Here is a 25,041-nt window from a genome sequence, read left to right as displayed (position 1 = left end):
TTGTCTTAACCCTATCCTCATATGACACTCATATGAGTTTCTTCACCATACTGGTGGTCTTCCTCTGGAAGATCTCCAGCTTATCAAATATATTGCCTATGATGGGATTAGCATAGCTAACTACACTAATTCAGAAACAGATTACCTACATAGAACTTGGAACCTCAAGCAGTATTAATAAAAGCATGCTTATAATTTTAAAGTGTTGAATTTCTTTAAAATAAACCAAATGCATACACAGATTCTGTAGCCAAATTTATTTTTTAACACATTACAATACAAAGGAGATAATTTATATTGGTTTCCAAAATCTTCCTAGGTAATATGGTTTTAAATCTTTGCATGTTGCTTCAGGGCATGATTTGCAATTTTTATTTCTGTCTTGCTTATGAAATAATTTAACTTTTATTTCTGCTACTGAAAGACCATACCATGTGGGTGGGGATGAGAAGGAAGTTGAAAAGCCAGTTTATCTTTGTCTTATTTCAACCTTTCACAAAGTGAGAAAAACTAATCAGTATTTTAAAAGGAAGAAAGCTCTTTGGCTGACTTTTTTTCCTGATGGCAAGATTACATATTGGAGTTATTGACCAATGGCAGACATTAATTTAGTTAACTTTGATTCTTTTCATGTAGAAACTTGCCATATGGAAATGGTTTATTTTAGTCTTCTATTTTTAATTAATATGTGTTTTATGTGTTTTTCTTTTCATTATAAAAAAATCTCTTCAGTCAACTCTGTTATAAATGGAAGGTCACTTAGCTACAATTTTTGCAATGGAATATAATGGAATCAACCATAATCTTAATTTACAAGATTCTTTTATGCCACTTTTTGAAATGTGAGCTCAATCGTTTGGTTATTGCAACTGAATTATAAGACAAAACAATAGAATTGCAAAGTAATTGTTCTATATACCTACATGCCAACAAAACTGTTTTTCAAAATATTAGTGTCCAGATGTGAATAAACATTAGAATATACATTTGTATTTGTGAAATATAATTGAATGCATATTCTACCCAAAGAAGAGATGAGAGCCAACATGGCAAAGTAGAAAAGATCCTTGCTTAGGTAATAGATAATCTGGTTTCCTTCTGCCTTCATCTTCCTTTAAATAATTATTTAATTTGAATAAGAGGTTTCCCTTCCTTAGGATTCAATTTCCCCTTTTGTAAAATGAGGGGATTAAATAGATCATTTTCAGGTTCCTTCTAGGTCTGGCATTGTATGATAGATTTAGTGATATTCTTCACTGAATTATAATTTCATGACATGTAGTTTCATTCTCTGCATAGTCAAGAATCGTCAAAAATGACAACAATTCATTCCCAAAGGATGATTTGCCCCTTTTTTATTCTCATGAATCTGGTAAAGCACAATTTTCTCTGCCTTTTGTTCTTATATTGAGTCATATCATTTTTTAAACTATTTTCCTGAGAGACCTGAGACTTGATCTGCCAAAATGTTCCCAGTCAAAAATGGGTAATTATTGATGTGCAACATATGATACAACCTAGGAAGGACACTATAAGCACTTTTCCATAAATGTTAACAGGATTTTAGAGTAAAATGCAAACTCCTTGATGACAGGAAGATATTTTTCCTTCTTCCTTTTTTTTGTTGCTTTTTTTTTGGAGGGCAATTGAGGTTAAGTGACTTACCCAGGGTCACAAGGCTAGTTTTTGCGTTGTGTCTGAGCACAGATTTGAACTCAGGTCCTCCTGACTCCAGCGCCAGTGCTCTATTCACTGTGCCACCTAGCCACCCATTTTTCTTTCTTTCTTTTAATCCCTACCTAGTACCTACCACAGTTCCTTGAACAACACGGTAGCCATTTAATAGTAGTCACTTTTTGAATGGCATTGGATTAGAATCAAAGGAATGGAATGTGCTTTTTTGAAGAAACGGTTGATATAGGAGGTCACAACACAAACTTGGAAATTTTATTACAGTGTTACAAAATAAAATAGTGAAATAATGGGAAAAATAAATATGGGAGAGAGACTAAAAGGAAAAGTTTAGAAAGGCACCATATTTATCAGAAGAACTTGCCTTTTGAGTACAACATAATTTACAATAAAGCATGTTTTGAGGACTTTTGAAAAAGATAAAATGGGTGAAATGCCAATTATAAACTGTAGTGAACATATGTGATGACAGAGCATTAGACTGTGAATAAGAAAATTATTTTAGGCTAACTATCAGTGTACCACAAAGTTAAAAAATATGAGATTCTTAGGATTTTTTTTTCCTAGCTAACATTTGTGGGTAAAAACGTGATGATAAAGGCATCCTCCATTATGTTGAAGACAATTATATAACCCTGAAATTAAGAATCCAGTTTAAAATAAATTTTAATGGATTGTTCTAATTGATGGAGAGAAGCTCTTAAAGAATGAAGAAAAACTTTGCACTAGTAATGGGAAAAAATGAAAATAAAATTCATTCCCAAAGGATGAGATTAAAGTGGAATATTAAAATTTTGGAATCAGAAATTTGTGGAATTAGATAAATAGATGATTGTGGCTCAATAATCTATTAAACTGCATTTTCAAAAATACAGATTTTTTTTGAGAAATACCCAGAATAAATCTTCTATTTTAAAACAAAAGAGGAAGAATATTGTTTAATGTTAATTCATGAAGAAATGCTCCTAAGATGAAAGGGTAAAGAATTCTACCCTGGAGAAGAGATGATGAAGGAACTAGGCTGGAATGTATCTTTGAGGTGAAGCTTGTATAAATAAGAAAAGGAAGGTAAAACAGTGACATGAATTAATGAGATCAAAAAGAATTATGAGGATTTAGAAAGGCCTCCAGATACTGAATGTATAGTGAAAAAAAAGGTGCTCACTGTGTGCATGGGGGGGCCCTCAATTTCTTTTGATGTATCAATTGCCATCTTTCATATTTTTGTTATCCAACGATTTCATCCTCAGACCATCAAAATGTGCCCATCATTTTCTTTTTCTTTAAATATCAAGACCTAATACAGATGTCCTTCCTTATCTTTAGAAGAAATATATTTTGTTTCCTGGAAAGAAAATAGCAGTGATTTAGCATATCTCAGTGTGAATGGTGATTCAAAATCTTTCTAAACCAGATGGGATGAAACTGATTTTAATTAAATGATATTTCTATCAATGGAAAAGCAGCCAAAATGTCAAAATGGTATCTACTAGCTTGTAAACTTAAAGGAAAACAGATGCATGTTAAGACTTGTCAGTGGAGTGTAAAGAATACTACTGGATAAACAAATGACTCTATTGATGTGAACAAGACATTAAAACTTTATTGATCTAGATATTACAAGTGAAATATTATATAAGATTTTTCAGGTCTTTTCTTACTCTAGAGATTGACTTGTTTTGACCAAGTATGTTTTATTTTTTGTAGAGCTGCACACATGCAAAATAAAGTGTTTCCAAGTCTAAGAAGAAAACAAATACTTCAGGGGCGGCTAGGTGGCACAGTGAATAGAGCACCGGCCCTGGAGTCAGGAGGACCTGAGTTCAGATCCAGGCTCAGAAATTTAACATTAAAAAACTAGCCATGTGACCTTGGGCAAGTCACTTAACTGCAATTGCCCTCCAAAAATAAAAAGAAAACAAATATTTCTTCCACTGTGGAAATTGTATATCAATCAATCAATATTCATTGAGTGTATAGAACTAATTCTTATTCAGAATGAACCACCAAGCTATTTGGAAAGTGAGAGAGCAGAAGAAAATTTAAAATGCTTTAAATACTAATCTTCAGAGAGAGAAAATGATTATTATAAGAGTTATAGAACATCAACTTGGAGAGATATCAGTGAAGACTGGAGAAATCAGGGAAAGCTTCTAGGAGAAAGTAGAAATTGAACTTGGTCTTGAAGAACATTTATGTTTTGAATTTCTGGATGAGAGAGAGGAAATATTAAAGAAAAAAAGCCTTAGTAGGAAGGAAGACCTTTCAAAGCTAGGCAGGTGAAAGACAGATGTGCTTGAAGACCCAAAATTTCATTTGACCTCAGATCCTTATGAACTTTGGAACAATGGGGAAATCACATATATAACTGATCTTCACTTTCTTCATCAAAGATAGTACCTATCATACAGGATAGTTCTGAATATTGAATGAAATAATGCTTAGAAATAATTTTCCAAACCTGAAATTTTTATATAAATGTAAGTTATTATTATTACATGTAACACAACAGAAAATTGGAGTTTGGGGGCAGAATGACTAATATGATAAGAAAACACCTGTTATTGCAGGTTGCTTTGTTGGTGCTGAGCAATACAGATTAAAAAACCCTCTACCATATTAACATAACACAAGTGTAGATCACAATCCAGTCTGTCCCTTTATTCACATCACTGGTTTACATCCTGGATCCACAGACACCCAAGGGGACATATCAATTTATAAGGCAAATTAATTATTTTCACTGTTTTGGAAGAAAGCTGAAGTCCAACAAGTTGATAAAGGTCAATATCTAAATCTCCCTTTGCTCTGAATCCCTTATGCAGCACTATCCAATCATTCTGGAAAGAAAAAAAATGCTGGAAATGAAAATCCAACCTAACTTGGTACTAGCCAAGCAACAGAAGTACATGCAGTCATTTCAAGCATATAACACCAGGTAGAGGGTGTAGTAGAAGTGCAATATGTGACTGGTGATTATCTCTAAATTTGAATTAATAGTAATGAAACTATTTATCTCTACTTAGTTATTCACACGAGGTGTGTGATACTTGGGATAATGGTTTAGTATACAAGCAAACCAGAGGACTTGATTTCAAAGCTGGACTTTAATATGTATTAGCGATATGAGTATGGACAAATCAGTATCTCTGAGCTAAAGTTTCTTCATCTGTCCTACTGATAATATAACATGTGGCTCAAATCTATTTTGATAAGATTTTCATCTCTGATGGAGATTCAATATTTCAAGCCTACCTGATAATCCCAGATAAATTGGATTCCTTTGTTATTTCCTATGTATAATGATCTTTGCTTAACTAGCATTTCATGGAAAGAGAGTCAAGTATACCATGGAGTCATTTCATCCTTTTAAAGGTGTAGCAATCAGAAGTGCAGCTTGAACGTAAAAAGTTCAAACTGATAGCAAACAGAAATTAGAGAAGTAAAACAGATTAAAATATATCAGATCATATACAGGGTAAAGTGCTCTCCCATTGAAAGTAAACTCAAACAAGAGTTCTAATTCTCACCACAGGGGAAATTTCCTAATGTCTCTATGGTAGTAAACTGGAGACAGAGACATGATCAAGGCACTTGCTCCTCTGTATTTTGGTTTCTTCACAGTCTTTCTCTACCTACAAAATCCTCACCTTTGAGAGAACCAGGAATTATGTACTCTCTCAAAGCTGAAAACCAGAAAAATTAGGCTCTCTTATCTCATACTCTCACCAACTTAGAATTGCCTCAGACAGGCATGGGACATTGACTAATAAATGTCTAATCAATTGAGAAATTGACTAATCAATTTCCTCCTCAATCATTGAGGGGAGAATTATGCAAATGGTTTTGAGTCTAAGGATTCACTATAATAACCTCTGTAGTACTTGAACCTTAAAGTATTATTCTGAGATTCAAATGATATTTTCGAAAAACTCTTTGCTAATTTCAATATATTCAATAAATTCAAGATTGTTTTGTTCAAAAATGTTATTTATTTCGCTGTATATGTAAAATAAAGCATTTCAATACCCAGCCTATTTTCTCATATACAAAGGAAGGATGGTGCCATACTATACAATGGCTAGATGACCGCATATTAATATTGCAGTTCATTGGAACCATATATCTTTGGGGAATTTCAGAATGTGAATTTCAAAATATGAAATTATATTGTCTTAAATTGTATTGCTAAGTCCATAATTTGAAGGAGGCTTAGCATCATTTAGGGGAGACATTTTTACTCTAGATTCCACTTGAGATAGAGAGACAGACAGACACAGAGACAGAGACAAAGAGAGAGACAGAGACAGAGACAGAGACAAAGAGGTACACAGTGAAACAGTGACAGAGAGGGAATAGATAGCTATATTTTAATATAACATGTTTTCTTTATAATCCTATGTGCTTTATTTTAACCATTTAAAAAGATATTTTGAGAAGGGTGTTAACAGACTTAATCAGATTACCTGAGGGATACATCACACACACACACACACACACACACACGCACACACACACACATTCAATGATTAAGAGTTCCTAGCCTATAGCATGCCCCTGCCTGTTTCATAAATCCTTTCTAGCCATATTTAAACATGTATTGGCTATCTTCTCCTTTAGAAAACATTCCTTGGAAATAGAAGATTATTTTGTTCTTTGTATTTGCACACCCATTACCTAACACAGTGCCTGGCACTTCAGAAGTACTTGTGTAATGACTTATTATTTCTCTAATATTCCTTATATGTTGTCTTACTAGTGACATCAAGAGAGTTTTCCCTATATTAAATGCTTATTATCGTTTGACAATTTCAAACCATTTTACATGGACTAACTTTCTAATTAAAAACTGTTCCCATTCTAGAAGTACTGAAAGGTGAGGGAAGTTGGTGGAAACATTAGGATTAGAATTAAAATTCACAAATCTTACTCCATTTGGGCATTCTCACTAATTGTTCATTTGATTATATAAATATAGCTAGGAGATTAAAAAAAAAGTAGGGTTTATATTCCCTAGTTCCTGTCCTGCCTCTGCCTAGCTGTTGTCACTTTAGGTAAAATATTTGACCCCTCCAAGTTTGTGTTTTTTCCTTGATTTGGAGTGAGGGATGATAAGGTGAGGTTCGATTAGAGGAGGTGAGGTTGGATTAGAACAGATGTTCTTGACCTTTTGTGGGTTTTAGATTCATTCAGCAATCTAATGAAACTCTATGTACCCTTCCTCAGAATAATTTTTTAAGTGCATAAAACACATAGAAATAAAATGAAACCAAATATGTTGAGATAAAGTCAGAATTTTTTTAAATCCAGATTTCAGGTTAAGAAACCCTAGACTAGAGGATCACAAAGGTCTCCTTCCATCTCTAACACAGAGGTATAGATATCGATATCGATAGATAGATAGATAGATAGATAGATTATACACACATACATACAATATACATATATGTGCACACATACATCTGTACACATAGACACGGACACACACAGATATATATTCACTTTTATTATGGTGATAATATGTCATCTTGATCTTCTTGCCTACCTAAAGTAATCCAGTCTCTAAGGGGAAAGATGTGATCAGAAGAAATCTCTGCAAATATCATTTCTTCTGTTCTATCAGATAGTTACTGCTGCCTCACACATATTTTGTGGTATTAACCACTTAATGGATTTTGGGAGCAGATTGATAAAAGAAATAATATATTTTGCATGAAAATGGGAGAAATAACACTTTCAACTCATTATGCTTTTACAAAAAAAATGTTTAGTCCTACTGCTACATTTTAAGTCCAGGAAAATGATAAATTAATCCATTAATGACCCCAAGTGAATTTTCTCCTGTGTTCATTATCAAGTATTCCCAGGTGCTCAGGTACTTATAAAGGATAAATTAATGTGACTTTTAAACTTAGAAACAAAAATACATAGCATCAAGACTAAAAGCCATGAAACTACTCCTGGATCAGCAGTTATTAAAGAAAAATTACATAAAAACCATTTTGAAAATGGATAGTGTCCTCACTTTGGAATATGTTATGCTGTTGTAATATAGATAATTATTCATAAAAGGAAACAGCAGTGCCATTGTTATTTTTTCCCACGACTTACTCATACCCATTAAATTTCTCTTTTGTTTCTGTAACTGGCAGCAGAGATTCTATGTAGGATGCTAGTATCTGGCCAAATTCCCAAAGAAAAGATGTTCTGGGCAATGGCGCCAAATTAGTAGTATCAGGGTACATTTTTCATTGCCTGGCCCAAGTCTCCTTTACCATAGCAACTGTTGATACACATTTTTGCTAAAGCCACAGTGAAGTACTGCTTCCACTTTGGGTACTGCCTCCTTGTGGAGCCTTGCATTAAGCATTTGGGACCTGCAGTGGTGAAATAGAGGAAAAACAATGATTGACTTTATGCTCCATGGGGTCCACTGGCATGAAGAGAATTGCCCTTATAGAAACTATTATGAAGGAATATAGCATTGAATTTATTACAATAGGATATCAGTTTATTTTTTTAATAAGGAACTGAAACACATAAGTTAAATGACTTGTACAGGGTCACACAGGGAGTAAGTGGTGGAGGAAGGATTTGAATATTGATGAGCACATTTTCCTCTGTATCTTGCTTTCCACTTGAACCCAGGTCTGCTTGAATTAGAGACTGGCTTACTATTTAAGTGCTTTGTGATCCCTCTTAAGTATATAATGTTTACATTATATCATATAGTTTTTCCTTCCATTATAAATATGTAACACATATATATATACACATACATATAGGTATACACACATGTATGTATATACATATGCATATATATGCATTTGAGAAAATTAATGATATAAAAAGTACTTTAATTTGCAAAGTATTTCCCTGTGATTGTACAGTTAATAAAGACCTACTCTAATGGATGTGAAATGTGATACTCTTTACCTAGAACTTTAAATGAGTGGGTGATTTGCATAAAACAAGGCACACCTGTATACTAAATAAATTGGGACATAATTGTGCATGTGCAAGTCAGACTTACCATTGTTATAGTATTACTGCATGTTGCAAAATGCAGTAGGCAAATGCAAGATCAAATTACAAATATCTTAATAGAGCTTTGACATATGTACTATCTTTAGTTGAGCTTAAGGCTCAATGTTTAAATTTTCTCTTCAGAACAATCTTGCCTTAAATATGTACCTCATTTTTCTCATTATTATATATATATATATATATACAACAACTAGAAATTTATTAGGATAACTAAAAGCATGTTATTTAATATTATAGTTGACAATGGATTTAATCAATTGATATTCTTATGAGACATTTACATAAGGAGGCTGTCTGTTTCTACATTCACCAGGTAGTATTCCTTGTACCTTTTTTGCTACCATGCCTCTTTCCCTTCTTGCAAAGAGTATAACTATGTTTTTTTTTTTATTGTGATCATATTCTTATTCCATAGCATCTCTCCTGTATATCTTCTTTCATTCTAGGAAAGATAGAAGTTAAAGTACTAGGAAAAGTAGAAGCACATATTATAGAACAGTGAAACAGATCCTACCAGTATGGTGCTATTCATAAGCAAATGCAGAAATCTCACTTGCCAGTCAAGTTTTAAGTCCTGTGTACTGTCCTCTAATGATTCTCTCAGTCAAATACTACCCACTTCAGTGAGCCTATCAATGTATTAAATGCGTGGAATATCAACAATTAAAACTGTGAAACTTGAAAAAAAATCATATTGACAATCCCTAGCATAAATCCCTCATTTTATAGATAAGGGGATACCACAGTCCCTAGAGAGGTGACTTACTCAAGGTCATACAGGATGATAGAAACAGAAATAAGACTTTAAGACTGGGATTGCTTTCAATTTTTGTCATCGACTCCTAAGAGCCTAGGACAGTGCTTGGCACATAGTAGTTGCTTAGTAAATATATAATCCAATTTATTCCCATTAAACCATGCTATTTTTACATTTTCATTTCTTTCAGTTAATAGCTCAATTTTACCTACATAATATATGTATACGCACTTTTGTTTGCATATATACATATAGAGACACTATACACATATGCACTCATATACATGCATGCATACATATATGTATAGATATAAACACATTTCAAAAAGTTTGTTTTGTTCATAAGGTATAAAAATCTCTGAAGACCTATTCAGGGAAGTTTTGGATACTACTCTTCATTGCTCCAACTCTCTCATTCTCTATCTGCCTCTTCCCTCCCTCCCTTCCCTTTTCTTTCTTCCCTTCCCTTCCATTTTTCAAAAAACACTTATTTAGCATGTACTATATATCAGATATAGTTGAAGATGACAAGAGATATAAGAAGGAAATAAGACCTACTAATGAGGATCTTATATTCTAACAAAACAAGAATATTTAGAAATATATGCATAATAATTATAAAGAAAATATAGACAATGATTAAATAAAATGTGACAGGGTGGGAGAACACTAGCACTTGGAATGAGGAAAGGCTTCATGTAAATTATGATGCTTGAATTATACCTTGAAAGAAGATGATGATTTTTTGAGTCAAAGGTTAGAAAGGAATGCATTTCAGGCATGTAAAGGCCTTCAGGACAAAGTCGTGGAGATGGAAGAAGGGGTATGTTTTCAGAATAATTGTTGTTCTCTCATTTCAAGTTGTGTCTGACTCTTCATGACCCATTTGGGATGTTCTTGGTAAAAATACTGGAGTAGTTTGCCATTCCCTCCTCCAATTCATTTTACTGATGAGAAAACAAAGGCAAACAAGTTTAAGTGACTTGCCCAGGGTCACACAGCTGGCAAGTGTCTGAAGCCAGAATTAAGCTCAAGTCTTTCTGACTCCAGATCCAGCACTCTATGTAGTGTACCACTTAGCTACCCCTTGAATATGAAAGAGAAATTCAATTTGGCCATATCAATGAATAAGGAAGAATGGGTAATATACAGTGAGTCTGAAGAGATAGGGTGGAGTCATTCTGTCAAGTAAGGGCTTCACTATCTATTTTCTTCAGTATTTTTTTTTACTCCTTTAGCAAACTGTTGATTCATTTTTTCATGATTTTCTTGAATAAATACCATTTCTCTTACTAATTTTTCATCTATTTCTCTTACTTGATTTTCAAAATCCTTTTTGACCTTTTCCATGATGTGCAAGTAATTCATTTTTTTCCTTGGAAGATTTTGATGCAGGAGCTTTGATTTTATTGTCTTTTTCTGGTTGTATGTTTTGATCTTCTTTGTCACCAAAGTAAGATTCTATAGTCTAAGGGTTTTTTTAATGTTATCTGCTCATCTTCCCAGCTAGATACTTGACTTTCTAACTCTTTGTCAAGGTCAAACTCTGTTTACAGTGGATGTGGGGGTGGGTGTATGGTCCCAGGCTACAGGGGTTTTGTTTCAGCTGCTCAGTCCCCCTCCATCTGTGGACCTAGAACTCTGGAAGCATCTGCTGTTCCTACTGCTGTTGTTGCCACCACTGCCATCACCTCCAAAGCCCCAGGGCTGGGGCTGGACCCAAGTTGTACCATATTACTCTCTCACCCAGGTCCCATGGAGTTTTCCCACTGACCTTCTATGTTATCTTTGGTGTTTGTGGTTTGAGAAGCCTGGAAACTGACACAGTTGCCAGTGATTCAGTTGCATGAGGCCTGCTCTGGTCCTGTCTATGCTGCTATGGCCCACTCCAGACTGTGCTCCACTCCCAGCCTGGTGAGATATACCCTTCCTGTCAACCTTCCAGGTTGTCATGGGCTGGAGATTGGCTTCACTTTGTGTAATAAGAATGTAAATTTTGAAGATCTTCCCTGCCCCTAGGCTAATGTGCACCTGAAGCTTGGGGTGGGAGGCTTGTTTTTCAGTAGATACTTCTTGATTGGCCAGTGAGTCAATAAGGTTGTTACATTCTCTGAGCCAGGAGAAGGCTATATAAGCCCTGATGTGTAGCTTTGTTTTGGGACTCACTTTGAGAAGTGTTCTGTGATTTGATCTGAATTATGGGAAGCCGTTGTTGAGAGTCCCCCGGCTTTGAAAAACCCAGGATGTGGAAACCCAGATGTTGACTGGGTATGGATGTAATGGTTGGACAGTTTGGAAATCTGTCTACTTGATGTTTCTGTCTTGATAATTATGCCTGTATACTTTGAGGTTCAGGGTGCTGACCTTTTCTCCTGAACAAGGTAAACGATATATGTCTGACTGATTAAAGTAAGCTTGTTAACCCATTTTGAGTTGCTTTCCTTTAACAAAGCAGATCCAAGAACCTGTGTGAGCAGGCACCCTGGGGACACTGGGGTGCTTGCTGCAACACTTTGTCATTTCATAGGTCCTGTAGCTCTACAGTTTGTTTAGACTCATTTTATAGGTATTTGGAGGAGTTTGGGGGAGAGCTCAAGGAAGTCCCTGCTCTTACTTCACCATCTTGGCTCCACTCCCCTTAGGGATTTTCCTTAAGTTTAAATGTTACTACCCACTCCCCTATTCAATGAACATCAGTAGTTACCTATTGCCACTAGGATAAAATGTAACTACTGATGTTCATTGAATAGGGGAGTGGGTAGTAACATTTAAACTTAAGGAAAATCCCTTTCACATCTATGGAAAGGGTACATTGTAGTGGTGAAATATTTAAGTGAGGGAGACCAATTTGGAGGCCATTGCAATAAATTAAGTGACAGGTAATGAGTTGATTAGAATCACTAAAATAGTTACTCTGTTAGTATTGAAGAACTGAATCCAAGAGATGTGGATGTAAGAATGGCAATACAATGATCAGGGACTATGTGTTGTAAAAAAGAGGTACCCTTTGAGGTTGATGCAGAGGGTATGAATGTGAGATGCTGAAAGAATAAGGGTGCTTTCCACAGAAATAGGGAAGTTCTGACAAGAACTGTTCATGTGAAGAAATATAGTCTGTGTAGATATCATGAATTTGAAATTTCTCTGGGATATCGAGTTTTTAATGCCTAATACTTAGTTGGTGACACAGGACAAAAACTTGGGAGAGAAACTGGGGCACTCTATATAGAGCCATGAGTTATCTACATAGATAACATGAATTGATCCTGTATCTGTTTAGTACAGTTTTTCCCCCACTTCCTCTCTGTTCAGCAGCATGGGAAAAGGAATGCAAATTACAGATGGAGGAAATCATACAAGTAAAGCAGAGGTACTACATGAAGGCAATAGTTTAGAGAGTTGAAGACAGTGTGTGGTTTAAATGATTAACTGTGGGGTTGATATTGGGAAGGGAGAAGAACAAAGTCAGGAATAGTATAATGACCTTGGAAAGTAGTGACATGAAGATATGGGGGAATTGATGAAGTCGGTGGACATTAACTGACATTAATATTTACATTTAGTTAGAAATGATACAGGCCAATTTCAGGGAAATAAAAAAGATTCAATATTTAAAACCAGTATGAGGAATGGAGTCAGCCATAAGCAGTCAGTTTTAGTAGTGCCCTCTAACCCTCTGATTGGAAGGCTGTAAGACAGAGTAAAGAACTCCTCCTGAAGTCTCAAGTTAAGAAGGGTTCCCAAGACAGTTATTTTTATTTCCTACCCAGTATTCTTTTGGACTGAAGTCCATCATGAACCTAGAACCTCATCATCAGGAAACCCATCATCTTATAAGATTACATTAGTCTTGGTACTCATACCTTACCAGTACCCTTAGAATTCTTTTCCCACCTGATTGGAGGACTGAAGGGTGAACAAAGAACTTCCTAAGCCTCTAGATGAAGAGGACTTATGGGAAAATCATGTCTCATTTTCCACCATGCCATACTCCTTTAATCTGGGTAATTTCACCCTCCCTTTTCATGTAGGTGCATGTGCATGTGTGTATTTGTTGTATTCACCCATTATATTGTAAGTTCCTTAAGGACAGGGACTATATTTCTTTTTACATGCTTATATCCCCACAAAGCACATACATACTTATATCCCCACAAAACACAGTGTCTGTCATATATTAGGCACTTAAATGTGTTTTGATTGACTGACATACAGAAGAACTTTTTTTGTAGCAAAATTTCTGTTTTTAGTTTCCACTGAATGATTTTGTGGTCTGATTTCCATGGTTCCCTGCTTTCCCTCCATTGATACAAATGAATGCTCTTTTAGTGGATGAGTGAATAGAATACTGAACTACTCGGTGAATCAGAAATCAGTCATACAAGTTTGTGAGGGCAAAAGAAATATGTTGTATGACTAGATCTAGGGAATGATTTAAAGAAGGCTTGTAAAGTGTACTTTATTAAAAAACAAAACAGGTTCCCTTATCTATTACAAATTCCTATGATGTGCCTGTCTGACCAAAGCCATATTGCCATGGTCTGCTTTAGTATGGAAGAACATGCCATCAGTGCTTTTGAAAGGGAATTGAAATCCGGAGCTCAAACTAGTACTATTGGGCTGAGCTTGGAAGACATGCTTTTCATTGATGTAGACATAATGCAGAGTGATATTCACTATAAAGGGACTTTTTCAGCTTTATTTCCCATCTGTAGAGATTTTTCTATGTGATTCCAATTGATTAAAAAATAATTGATTAGAGGAAGAAAGATGGAGATGCATAAATAAGTTGACTTCATCTTTCCTATTTTTGCATGATACTCTTATTTCTCCTGATAGACTTCCCAACACCAGCAGAATTTTGTGCATTATTTAACTTTGTATAGGCTTCTTTTGAGTCATCCACAACTGCAGGTTTATTGGAAGGACTTTTTGGGGTACAACCTTTAACAAATTTCCTTATTTGACCCCTACATTAAAGATGGGAAGTGGGGTCTCCATATTTTAAAATATGTATTTTTTTAAAGAGTCTGTGGGGCAATTGAGTCTCCTTACAGTGGTTCTGAAGATAAAAATAATTTAATAAGATTAGTAAAAAAACATGGGATTCAGTAAATGTTTATGAGTTCTTGGTTTCAATACTAATAAAATCAAGTCAGAATTTTTGGGTAGATCCTCAACAGAATTTTTTTACATCCTTATAATATTTCTTTTGAGAGGAAATTGTTCAACCTCAATCATCTGTGTACCATGAAATCATATGGTTACTTCCCTAATACTGATTTTCTCTTACATCTTTGAGATTTTTTTAACTACTTAGGGAAAATAAATGGATGACTAAAAGTAATTAGTCAAATTACTGTCAGAAATATTTTCTACAAGTGTATTCATTTAGCCAATATTTTGTCGCTTTTCTATCATTGCTTATATGATGTTGATGCTTTCACAACTGCTTAATGATTCCCATTTTTGCAAGAATTCTTTAGTCTGCTTTTAAAGAACTTTCATTTCCTCTATTATCACCACCTCTCTAAACTAATCTCCTACTCTTTCCCTGTTCTACTTCACCTGGGCTATTCTTTTTCACTTTTAAACAAGCATACCATCCCTAGTCCTTACACCCATATTTTGCTTATGCTATTACACCACTGGGATGGCTACTCCTTTTTCTACCTATCCTACTCCAACTTTTAACTCTAGTCTCCTCTCTCTATGAAATTTTAGCAAGCAACTGCAGCTTACACATATTACTCCTCAGTGATCGCATGGTATGCTACTACTTCCTGTAAAGTCAAGCACAAGCAGCTTTCCAGAGGACTGCTGCTATGAACAGCTTCAAGGTTCTGATTACACAGTATAGTGACCTCTATATTTATTCAGTAACAAACTAAGACAAAACATTCACAGAAATCAAAATACAGTGTTCACAATGTTATAGCATAACAAGTTGTCACTAACGTGGCCACATGGTTTTCACCAAAGTGGTCACCTAGTTTTAAACAAAGTACATTCATTTAGTAACTCAATCATTTAGTAACTCCTTAATTCACTCAACTTTGAGGAAGTTTGTCTCCTTAATGGACACACTTTACAAAGGTCAAAATTCTCCACCCCTAAGGCACATTGTCTTAATCTCTTCAATCAAAAAGTCGTATTTATTCTTAATTGGAGAAGTTCTTAACTCAATCATCTAAATGTAAAGGTCAAAGTTCTCCACCCCTAGGCCACTGTAAATCATGATATTCTCAGTTTGCAGTCTTTTCATCTTGACTCAAGGCAGGCTCTTAGCTTCCATGTTTCCTCTTCCATGGTCCCAGCTCCTGCCTGAATCTATCCACCTGTCACTTGAGTTTAAAGGCAGAAGTCTCTGAGTTCCTTGTCCAGCTCCTTGTATAGTTTCCATTCTGTATTCAAGCTCACACTGTCTAGTCCACCTCAAGTCCTTCAAGTTTCTTTTCCTGGGGAGAAAAAGTTTAACAAAACTATGATAATGTTCATACACTTTGCTGACATTCTTATCAATTCACTTTCTGCCTGTGAAATCAGCATAGACCCAATAACAAAGTCTGAGAAATCAGCACAAATCATCAGCACAGTCCCAGGACCTCTGTAAACATCAGTAAGAACCTCCTCTGGGATTTCTGTAAACATACAACAAGAAAATACTCTTTCAGGGCTTCTGAACCAGCAGTAAGGTCCCAGGGCTTCTTTAATAGCAGCAACATCCTCTCTCAGCAGACAAATCTGTCAAAACAGACAGAAAAAGTATCGGCCCCACAGCCATGCTTCCTCCCAATTCTTTCTTCTCATTTCTCAGTTCTTCTCTATTCTCTTCTTAGTTCTTCTCAGTTCTCAGTTTAATTCTCAGTCCTCAGTTCTCAATTCTGCCACCACAAGTTCTGTTCTCCATTCTATTCTCAATTTGTTGCAGTTCTATGAAGTTCTCAGGATCCTAGCAGTTCTCTCTCAGCAATTGTCACTCTCTAGCTTGGGCTTTTCCTTATATATGGTATTAGCTCCTCCCTATTCCGCTTCTGCCTGTTAAATTAGCAACTTCCTCCCACTGTGGAATTCACAAATTCTGGATCTAAATATTTGATACAATCATGAACTTGAAACAAGGTGATACGTACCTCTTTGCTTGCTAATACAAGGGGCAGGGAAGATCTCCAAATCCCAATTACCATTACACTTCACTGTGTAATTAGCAGTGATGTCTTACATGAATTTGATTGTTTTATATGCCTTTGTATTACCTCTCCATTTCGATTATAAACTCACTGAATGTAGTAGCATCTGTATAATATTTGGTGGCTCTGATAAAAAGAGCAATTTATGAGTCACATGGAAGAATGAACTATAGATAGGTCTGAGGTGAAATAGACCTGTGACCTTGGAAATTCCTTGATGTTAATTGAAGATATTAATCTATAATTTACCTCCCTGATTGTGGTCATGGCAGGGATCAAATGACAAAATAGAGAATTGATATTCTGAACAATGAATGTTTATAAAGTGAGAAGACGTGGAGCATTCAGAGAAATTATGTCAATTATTATTATTATACAAATGTGGGAAATAGATATTTATTTGAATTGTAGCTTTTTTTTAGATAACAATTTTAGGGACATATCCTCTGAGGGAAAAATGCTATAATTGACTTCTAATTATATTTCACATAAAATAACTCTGTGATTGTTTAAAATGAAATGTAAATAAAATAAATTAAGGGCAGATTAAGCTTCACTTCAGGATGCTAATTCTAAGCCTACTTATTTGTTATGGAGGTACTAGTTTTGTTACACTCAGAATTGAACTTTACAAGAATAAGCAAAAACTCAGAACGAAAAATCTATGAACATCCTCTTAAAGTGATTTGGTTCATTGTCTTCAGGAATGCCTACATCAATTCCATTGTAAAAATGTTCATAGAGTACAAGAGGATAGCCTATATTTTTAGTGTTTACTAAGACTTATGATCCCTTATTTAAGTGCTGTGGTATAGTAGAAAGAATGCTGACTCAAAGTAGTTAGACCCCAATAAAGGATTCTAATTTTGGTTACAAATTAGAAAAGATGATTCACCTATCTTAGATGTAAGGCTATTGTGCCAGGCTCAGGAAAGGCTGTAAAATTTACCAGTATAGAAAGAAAAGACTAGACCTTTAGATATTGAAGGAACAGGGATCCTTGCTTCATTGATTTCTGTTATAAACTGTTCTCTGAGAATATTTCTTCTAACAAATACAACAATGCTGACAGTGTGCAAGCCAAAACAAATGAACAAAAACAAAACAAAAAAAAAAACCTTTCAGAGGATGAACTTGGTATTCTGCAGTTGAACTAAATAAGAATACCCATTTTTTTCACCTTTGAAATCCTCATTAATTACCAGTTAGAAAATGCTTGAGGGTTGAGTCATAACCATGGTCAGAATTCTGCCCTGTGACCCATGGCAAATATATTAAAGATGGGAGGTGGAGTCTCCATATTTTAAAATATGGTACAGATTTTCTTGAAGAGTCTGTGGGGCAACTGAGTCTCCTTACAATGGTTCTAGAGATAAAATAATTCAATCAGTTTAGTCAAGAAAACATGGAGTTCTGTAAATTTTTATGAATTCTTGGTTCCAATACTAATAAAATCAAGTAAGAATTTTTACGTAGATCCTCAACAGAATTTCTTACCTGGTTCTTAGTGATAATAACTTCATCCTATATTAAGAAGAGCCCTGGATTTAGAAGTAGGAAGTCCATGTGTGAATCCAAGATTTAGCACTTATCAACTTTCTGATATTGGGTAAGACATTTATTATTTCAGTTGTTCATCTATAAATGAAGGAATTTCGACTAGATAATCATTATTCCCCTTCTAACTCAAAACATCTAAATTAATGAATGAATGAAGCTTCTATGGTGCTTACCAGAGATGATGCTCTTAATGTCTAAACATCTAACCTTTCTTCTGATCTCATTGCACTATTATTCAAATATTATGTCCCAATATTTTTTTTCCAAATGAGCAGGATATGAATTAACTTAATATAATCTTAAGTAAAGTAACAAAAGAAAACTATGTTGTCATCCAAATGGCATATGAGACCTTATACATGGGACATTGGATTTTAATGCTAAAGAAGCTTTATCTTGACCAGGTCATACATCTTGTCCTCACAGATTTCTTCCCAATAACTCAGTGCAGATATGCATGCCATACATCACATTACCTCTTTTATATAATATCAGGCAACTGATGGCAGATGGAAAGCATTATTGTTTGTGCTGTCTGGATGGCCCAATTTTCAGGAAAGGATATTTTTCATCCCTGACTTTTTTTCTTAAATCAAGTGATTCTTGATCTTTCTTGCAAACAAACTCATTCAGTATCTGAGGCAGAAATTATATATTTTAAGAAAAATAGTATAGATCATAAAATGTCAATATCAATGATATTAATATTTATAGAATTAAAGATTTAAACAATATTATTGAGTTTAATTATTCTTAATAATAGGGAGAGAGATTGGATTCACAATCTATTGTTTTAGAGTACTCCTAGATGAGGAACATCCATTTATCAATGTAGAATGACATCTTCTTTGCAACTTATATTCTTGGAGTTACCTAGAGCACTGAGAAGAAAAATGAGTAGCTCAACATCAAACTTCCAATATACATCAGAGGAAAGACTTGTATCATGGTTTTCCTAACCTTGAAGCCAACCCTCCATCTACTATATCATTGTTTCCTCTCAGTATTTTTCTTAATACTAGAGCTATTAAGGGGCGGCCAGGTGGCTCAGCGAGTAAGAGCACCGGCTCCAGTGTTGGGATGACCTGGATCAAATCCGGGCTCAGACACTCAGCACCACACCCAGAAATAATTGGCCGTGTAACCTTGAGCAAGTTACTTAACCCCGATTGCTTAAAAAAATAATAGAGCTATTAAGATTTCATGATGAAATTGCTTAAATTTATATTTCCTCACTGTTCTTAAAATACAATAGCCTCTATCTCAAAAAAGCACATGGAAAAACAGCATAACAAACAAACAAAAAATAAATAAATTTGGGTGGAATGAAAAGAGTAGGGATACAACTTCAAACTCATGACCTGAAATACAGGAATAGTTCTTTTAATTTGTTATGTCATCTCCCCCATTAATGAGATTGTTATTATTATTATCATTGTATGTTTAAGTGCCAACAGTGTCCTAAATTTTACACAGAGAAGAGTGTTAAATGTGGTCTACTTATTTTAAATGTCATTATCCCATTTATGTGTGTGATTCTATACTGGTTGAGCCAGCTTCCACAAATAACTTACTTCTGGTTGTTATTTTTTCTATAATAAATGAAGATTAACAATCTTATTTCTCCTGGAAACAGTCCCAATAATTTTAACTTTTGTAATTTAGATGCTTCTTTTCTGTGATGATTGCAGGTGACAGTTTTTTTTCCTATTTAAATGTTCTACCCATTCTCTTTTTGCTTTTGAATAATTTAAAAATTACATGTTCAGTCACATCTGATATCTCCTTGATATTCACTACACTTGACACAAGTTCATTTTAGTTTAAAGCATTCAAATTGGTTTGAAATTGTTCAGATTTAGCATTTACTTCTGTCAGTAGTTTGCAGGCATGTGAGTCTTGATGATCTGGGTCTTCTGAGAGCATCATATCTACAGCAGCAGGTGACATTTGGCAGAAAGTAGTCCTTTTGCCTTGGCTTCATGAAGATGCAATATACATTTCAAGAAGATCTTTTATGATCCCTTGAGATGCCCACAGAATATGACTAACCCATTTCAATCAATCAAACAATCAAGTAATAAAAAAAATTATTTAGGACCACTATTTGCTATCTCTCCTATGACTTGTTATTCAGTGGAAAGAATACATTCTCTGGAGCCAGAAGAACTGGATTCAAATTCTACCTCTGATACTACCTGTGTGACTTTGGGTAATTCACTTAACATATCTGGACCTTAGTTTATTCATCTAAAAAATGAAAGGGTTGTAATAAATTGTTGCTGAGTTTCTTCCCAACTCTTTATTTATGATCCTATTTTCTGACTTTGATGAAATATTAAGAGCTCTAGGCCTCAGTTTCTCAATCTATCAACAACCAATCAATCAATAAGCATAGGTTGATCCGGGAAAGAGAATGATCGACCCAGAGTCAGAAGGACCTTTGTTAAATCAACCTCAGATATTTATGTGGTATGTGACTCCAGGTAACTCAATTCATCTCTGTCTGCTTCAGTTCCTCCAATCTGTAAAATGGGGATGATAATAGAACCCTCCCAGGTTTACTGTGAGGATCAAATGAGGAAATATTTGTAAAGCATTTGGCAAACCTTAAAGTGCTTCAAAAAGGTTAACTTCTATACCATTTTAAAAATCTACTAGAAATGTACTGGGCACAGGGAATTTAAAGTCAAAAATAAAATAACTTCTGGCCTCAGGTACTTTAATTTCTTTTGGGAGTGGCAACATGCACACATGTAAATATACAACATTTATATAAAATAAATTCAAAGTGACTTTTTGACAGAAGGAAGATTCTCTTCCAGGAGAGCCAGCAAGGAATACTTCACATAGTCAGTGGTATTTTACCTGTTCTTTGCAGGAAGCTAGGGATTATAAGAAACAGAGGTAAAGAAGTGGGGTCTATAATAACATGGAGATTAGTCTGTGATAATGGCAACAGGTGATGTAATGTTAAGTATGGGGAAGAGCAAGAAGGCCAACTTGGTTAGATCATTAAATTGTGAACATGAGTAATATATTATAAGCCTAGAAAAGTAGGTTAGAGTCACATGTTAAAGGACATTAAATGGTAAATAGAGTATATATAGTAAATAGAGTTTATATGTATACATATATACATATATATATATATATATATGTAATAGTATTTGCTTTTCAGATGGAATCACTGGAATACATTTATAAATAAGGGAGTTGAACTTGATGAGCTCTGAGGTCCCCTCTAACTGTACAACTATAATATTATGCACTTTCTACTAATATTGGTCCTTAGGATATGAATTGGCTCATTCCAGGCAGCTAAATATTACACAGACAATAAATATGTACCAAGGATATTCTGCAATCGTATACGAATTACATGTAATAATTACCTTTTAATGAAATGGGCTGAAGATAACCTTGATTTATTGAAGGGCATTACTCTTTCCACAATCTCTGATAGGTCGATACTTGACTGACAGGACTCAAGTAAACTGGAAACTTTCTATCTATAAATACACAGAGAGACACAGATCTATTACTTAAAATCATAGAGAGTTTTCTGAGGCTTGCAGAGCTTAAGTAACTCACCTATAATACAACAAAGAAAACTCAAGGGCCATACTTGAGCCTAAGTCTTATTGACTCCAAGTCTGGCGCTAAACCTACTATACCAAATTAGTTATCACAATTTATATGTATATACATGCATGTACAAATGTAAACATTTTTTCCCAAAGTCTAATATAGCATAACTGATGGGAATTTACAGTCCAGCAAAAGGATTAGCAAGCTAGTATGTAATTTATATTCTCAGAAAGTTGCCAAAGCACACTGGAAAAGTGATTTGTCCTTGGTAATTTGTCTATGATGCATCAGAAGTAAGGCTGGAATACAAGCTTTCCTGACTGCAAAGCCATCCTTTTATCTACATCCTGGCATATGTGCATGTGTGTGTAGATGGGTTTATTTAAATGAATTAGTTCTTTATATATTATTATTGTTTATAAATACCTTGTTCAAGATGGTCAATATCTTAAGGTTATGATTATTTTCTTATAGTTACTCTATATTTACTGTACTTTTTGGAGTACTTCCAAATACTCTCTTGAGCCTTAAGGTCTACAAGAATGACTGAGCTAGACCAGGGTTCCATATGATTCTGACTAAATCCTCAGTGTATCTATCTTATTATAGGTATTATAAATAGTAATTTGATGTCCTACCTGCTCTAGATGGTTAATACTTATAGGTTTTCTTTTTCATATGGTTCACTTCTAACCATTTTTTTTTCTCTCTCTTTTTTTCTGTTCCTTCTTATATGCTTACATTGGTGCAGCAGACCACTTGGGGATTGAATTCATGGGTAAGACCTTACAACTTATCTTTTTTATACTTTGAAGAGCTGTTCCTACAGTTAATCCAAATCATCTTTGGCCTCTGAATTTGCTTGTGCTTGATATGTCTAAGTACTAGGCTACTATTGAAAAAGAAACAACATATACTTTACTCACATTTACTTTAGTCACTTAAATGACTCAACCTGATAGAGTTATCCACCATATTTCTATCTGCCTTGTTTTGGAAGTGGACTGATTATTTGCATTTTTGTGTAGCCAGTTTTATATTTTTATGTCTTTTGGATTATACTCTTACTGAATATTGCATTTCAGAGAACAACAGTTCTATTGGTTATGCCTTTCAGAGCAGTTTTTATTCCCTAAAGAAAAATTAAGCCTTCCCTGCCTCCTCTTGTATTTGGATTGCTAAAAAGTGTTCGTGGTTCTGTAATATCTGAGAAGGTACTAACTGCAGATGGTGTTATTTTCTGTAATTTCTGACAACATAACACATTGGAGATGATAAGCTGAGAGTGCATTACTAAATGAAATGGTGGGAGAAATCTTAGGGAAAATGTTGAAATTTTGTATTAATATTCTTCAAAATGAGATGAGTCTATCTTAAATCTTCCCAAGAGAGTTTCATTACTGATATATTTAAAAGACTGTTATAAAGTGGTTCAACAGCACAGAACTCAAGGAAAGACATAATAAAACATCATTATGATTAAATCATAGAAATATTCCATTCATTCTTCCACATCCAAGGATTTTCTTCCCAGGGGAATTTCAGTATTATTCAAGAGTCCCCTTATATACTGATGGTAGAAGGAATGTATGGAAAAATAGGAGGGAGCTGGGAATAAAGGGAAGTAAAAATAAAATGAAGGGAATCTTTGCAGATATACAAAGAAAAAAATAACTTAAGATAGATAATGGGATTACAAAGATAATGAATATGCTCTATGTCTCTCTTTAATGGCCCCAGAAATAGTTAGCCATCATCTTTCTTTAAGCTATTATTAAATGCATACCCATAATTGCCTTTCTGGAATTACATCGGAAGATGGATTTTGCTCCAATAATGTGGACTACTCCAGATCCCAATTAAACTGGCAGTGAGGAAGGAAAATGCCCTTTGGAGTGTGTCAGTTCCCATGTATAGGACTTTTGGTAAACACTTGGAATTTGACATGTAACAAGAACAATGACAAAAACCTTACCAAAATCTATGCTCAGAACACATTGGTGAGGACAGGATAGAACCAAGCAGAAGTGTTTGGTCTTAATACCCAAGTCATGGAGAAGGCCCTGCAAAAATCAGACTGATATTTCCTTTGGCAAATAGCAAACCCAGATGCTGGCTTTAGCAGCCACCCTTCACTGAAAAATACACAGGGATTAATAGTAAATTCAATTCTTCCAAAATCACTTGGGTGCAGTCCAACTGTCTGATGTTATACAATGACAATAATATTGACTGATCTTTAGGACAGTTCTAACAAGCCATCCTGTCTGATATCTCAGGACTATATGAAAAAATTTAGAATTTAAGGGGAGATATTAGGCACAGTAAACACATAATTAACTACTCATGAGAGGACATGGTTGATTGGGTAACTATATCTGACAGTCAGACTCTAAGTTAACCACATTCCATAAAAAAAAGGGATTCAGATGTTTTAAGACAAAGAAACATGTGCTTTCATATTATTGAGGTGATTTGGTAACTTATCAAATTGATCAGAGACTTGCTTCATCAACCCCACTTACATTACTAATGCTACTATTATCACTATTGCCATTACTACTACAAAAGTAATAAAATTTCTTCAGAACTTTAAGGTTAACTGAACCCTTTCCTCTCAAGAATTCTATGATGTAGGCCACACACACACACACACACATATATATATATGTGTGTATATATAATTATTACTATATTATAGATGAGATAACTGAGACTTAGAGAAACAAAGGGACTTCCCACAATCAGACAACTAGTATCAGAAGTGGGATTTAAATACAGGTTCTACTGATTCCTAGCTCATTCCTCATCATTATATAATGCTGGCTAAGAGGGAGTTTTCCCTTCTGAATTAGAATCATCTCCCTGAATGTTAGTACAGCTTTTGGCATTTTAAAAAAATACTACATGCAGGGGTGGCTAGGTGGTAGAGTGAATAGAGAACCAACCCTGGAGTCAGGAGAACCTGAGATCAAATCCAGTCTCAGACACTTAACACTTACTAGTCATGTGACCTTGGTCAACTAACTTAACCCCAATTGCCCTACTCTCCCCCCTCCAAAAAGCAAAAAATAAAAATTACATGCACATGTATATATTCCACATATGTTGACCTGCCTAATTGGTTACCTGCCTGTCCATTGCCTTATTGCCTACCTCTATCTATCTATCTATCTATCTATCTATCTATCTATCTATCTATCT

General features: G+C 34.7%; 1 protein-coding gene across 1 annotated transcript in view; it reads left to right on the top strand.

Annotated features, from left to right (window-relative positions):
* The window catches only part of NRG3 (neuregulin 3), a 1,209,945-nt gene that overhangs the window by 1,030,076 nt on the left and 154,828 nt on the right, over positions 1 to 25,041 (top strand). The window contains exon 4 of the mRNA XM_069067316.1: positions 22,589 to 22,615. Within this exon, the coding sequence (XP_068923417.1) occupies positions 22,589 to 22,615 (27 nt within the window). The remainder of the gene's footprint in view (positions 1 to 22,588; positions 22,616 to 25,041) is intronic.

The sequence above is a fragment of the Petaurus breviceps genome, unplaced genomic scaffold, assembly GCF_028583685.1.
Source record: "Petaurus breviceps papuanus isolate PSGF00001 unplaced genomic scaffold, PetGlider_PUasm1.0 90740, whole genome shotgun sequence".
NCBI classification, from domain to species: Eukaryota; Metazoa; Chordata; class Mammalia; order Diprotodontia; family Petauridae; genus Petaurus; species Petaurus breviceps.
The sequence above is the reverse complement of the archived record's forward strand: the minus strand, read 5'-3'. Positions and strand labels throughout refer to the sequence as shown.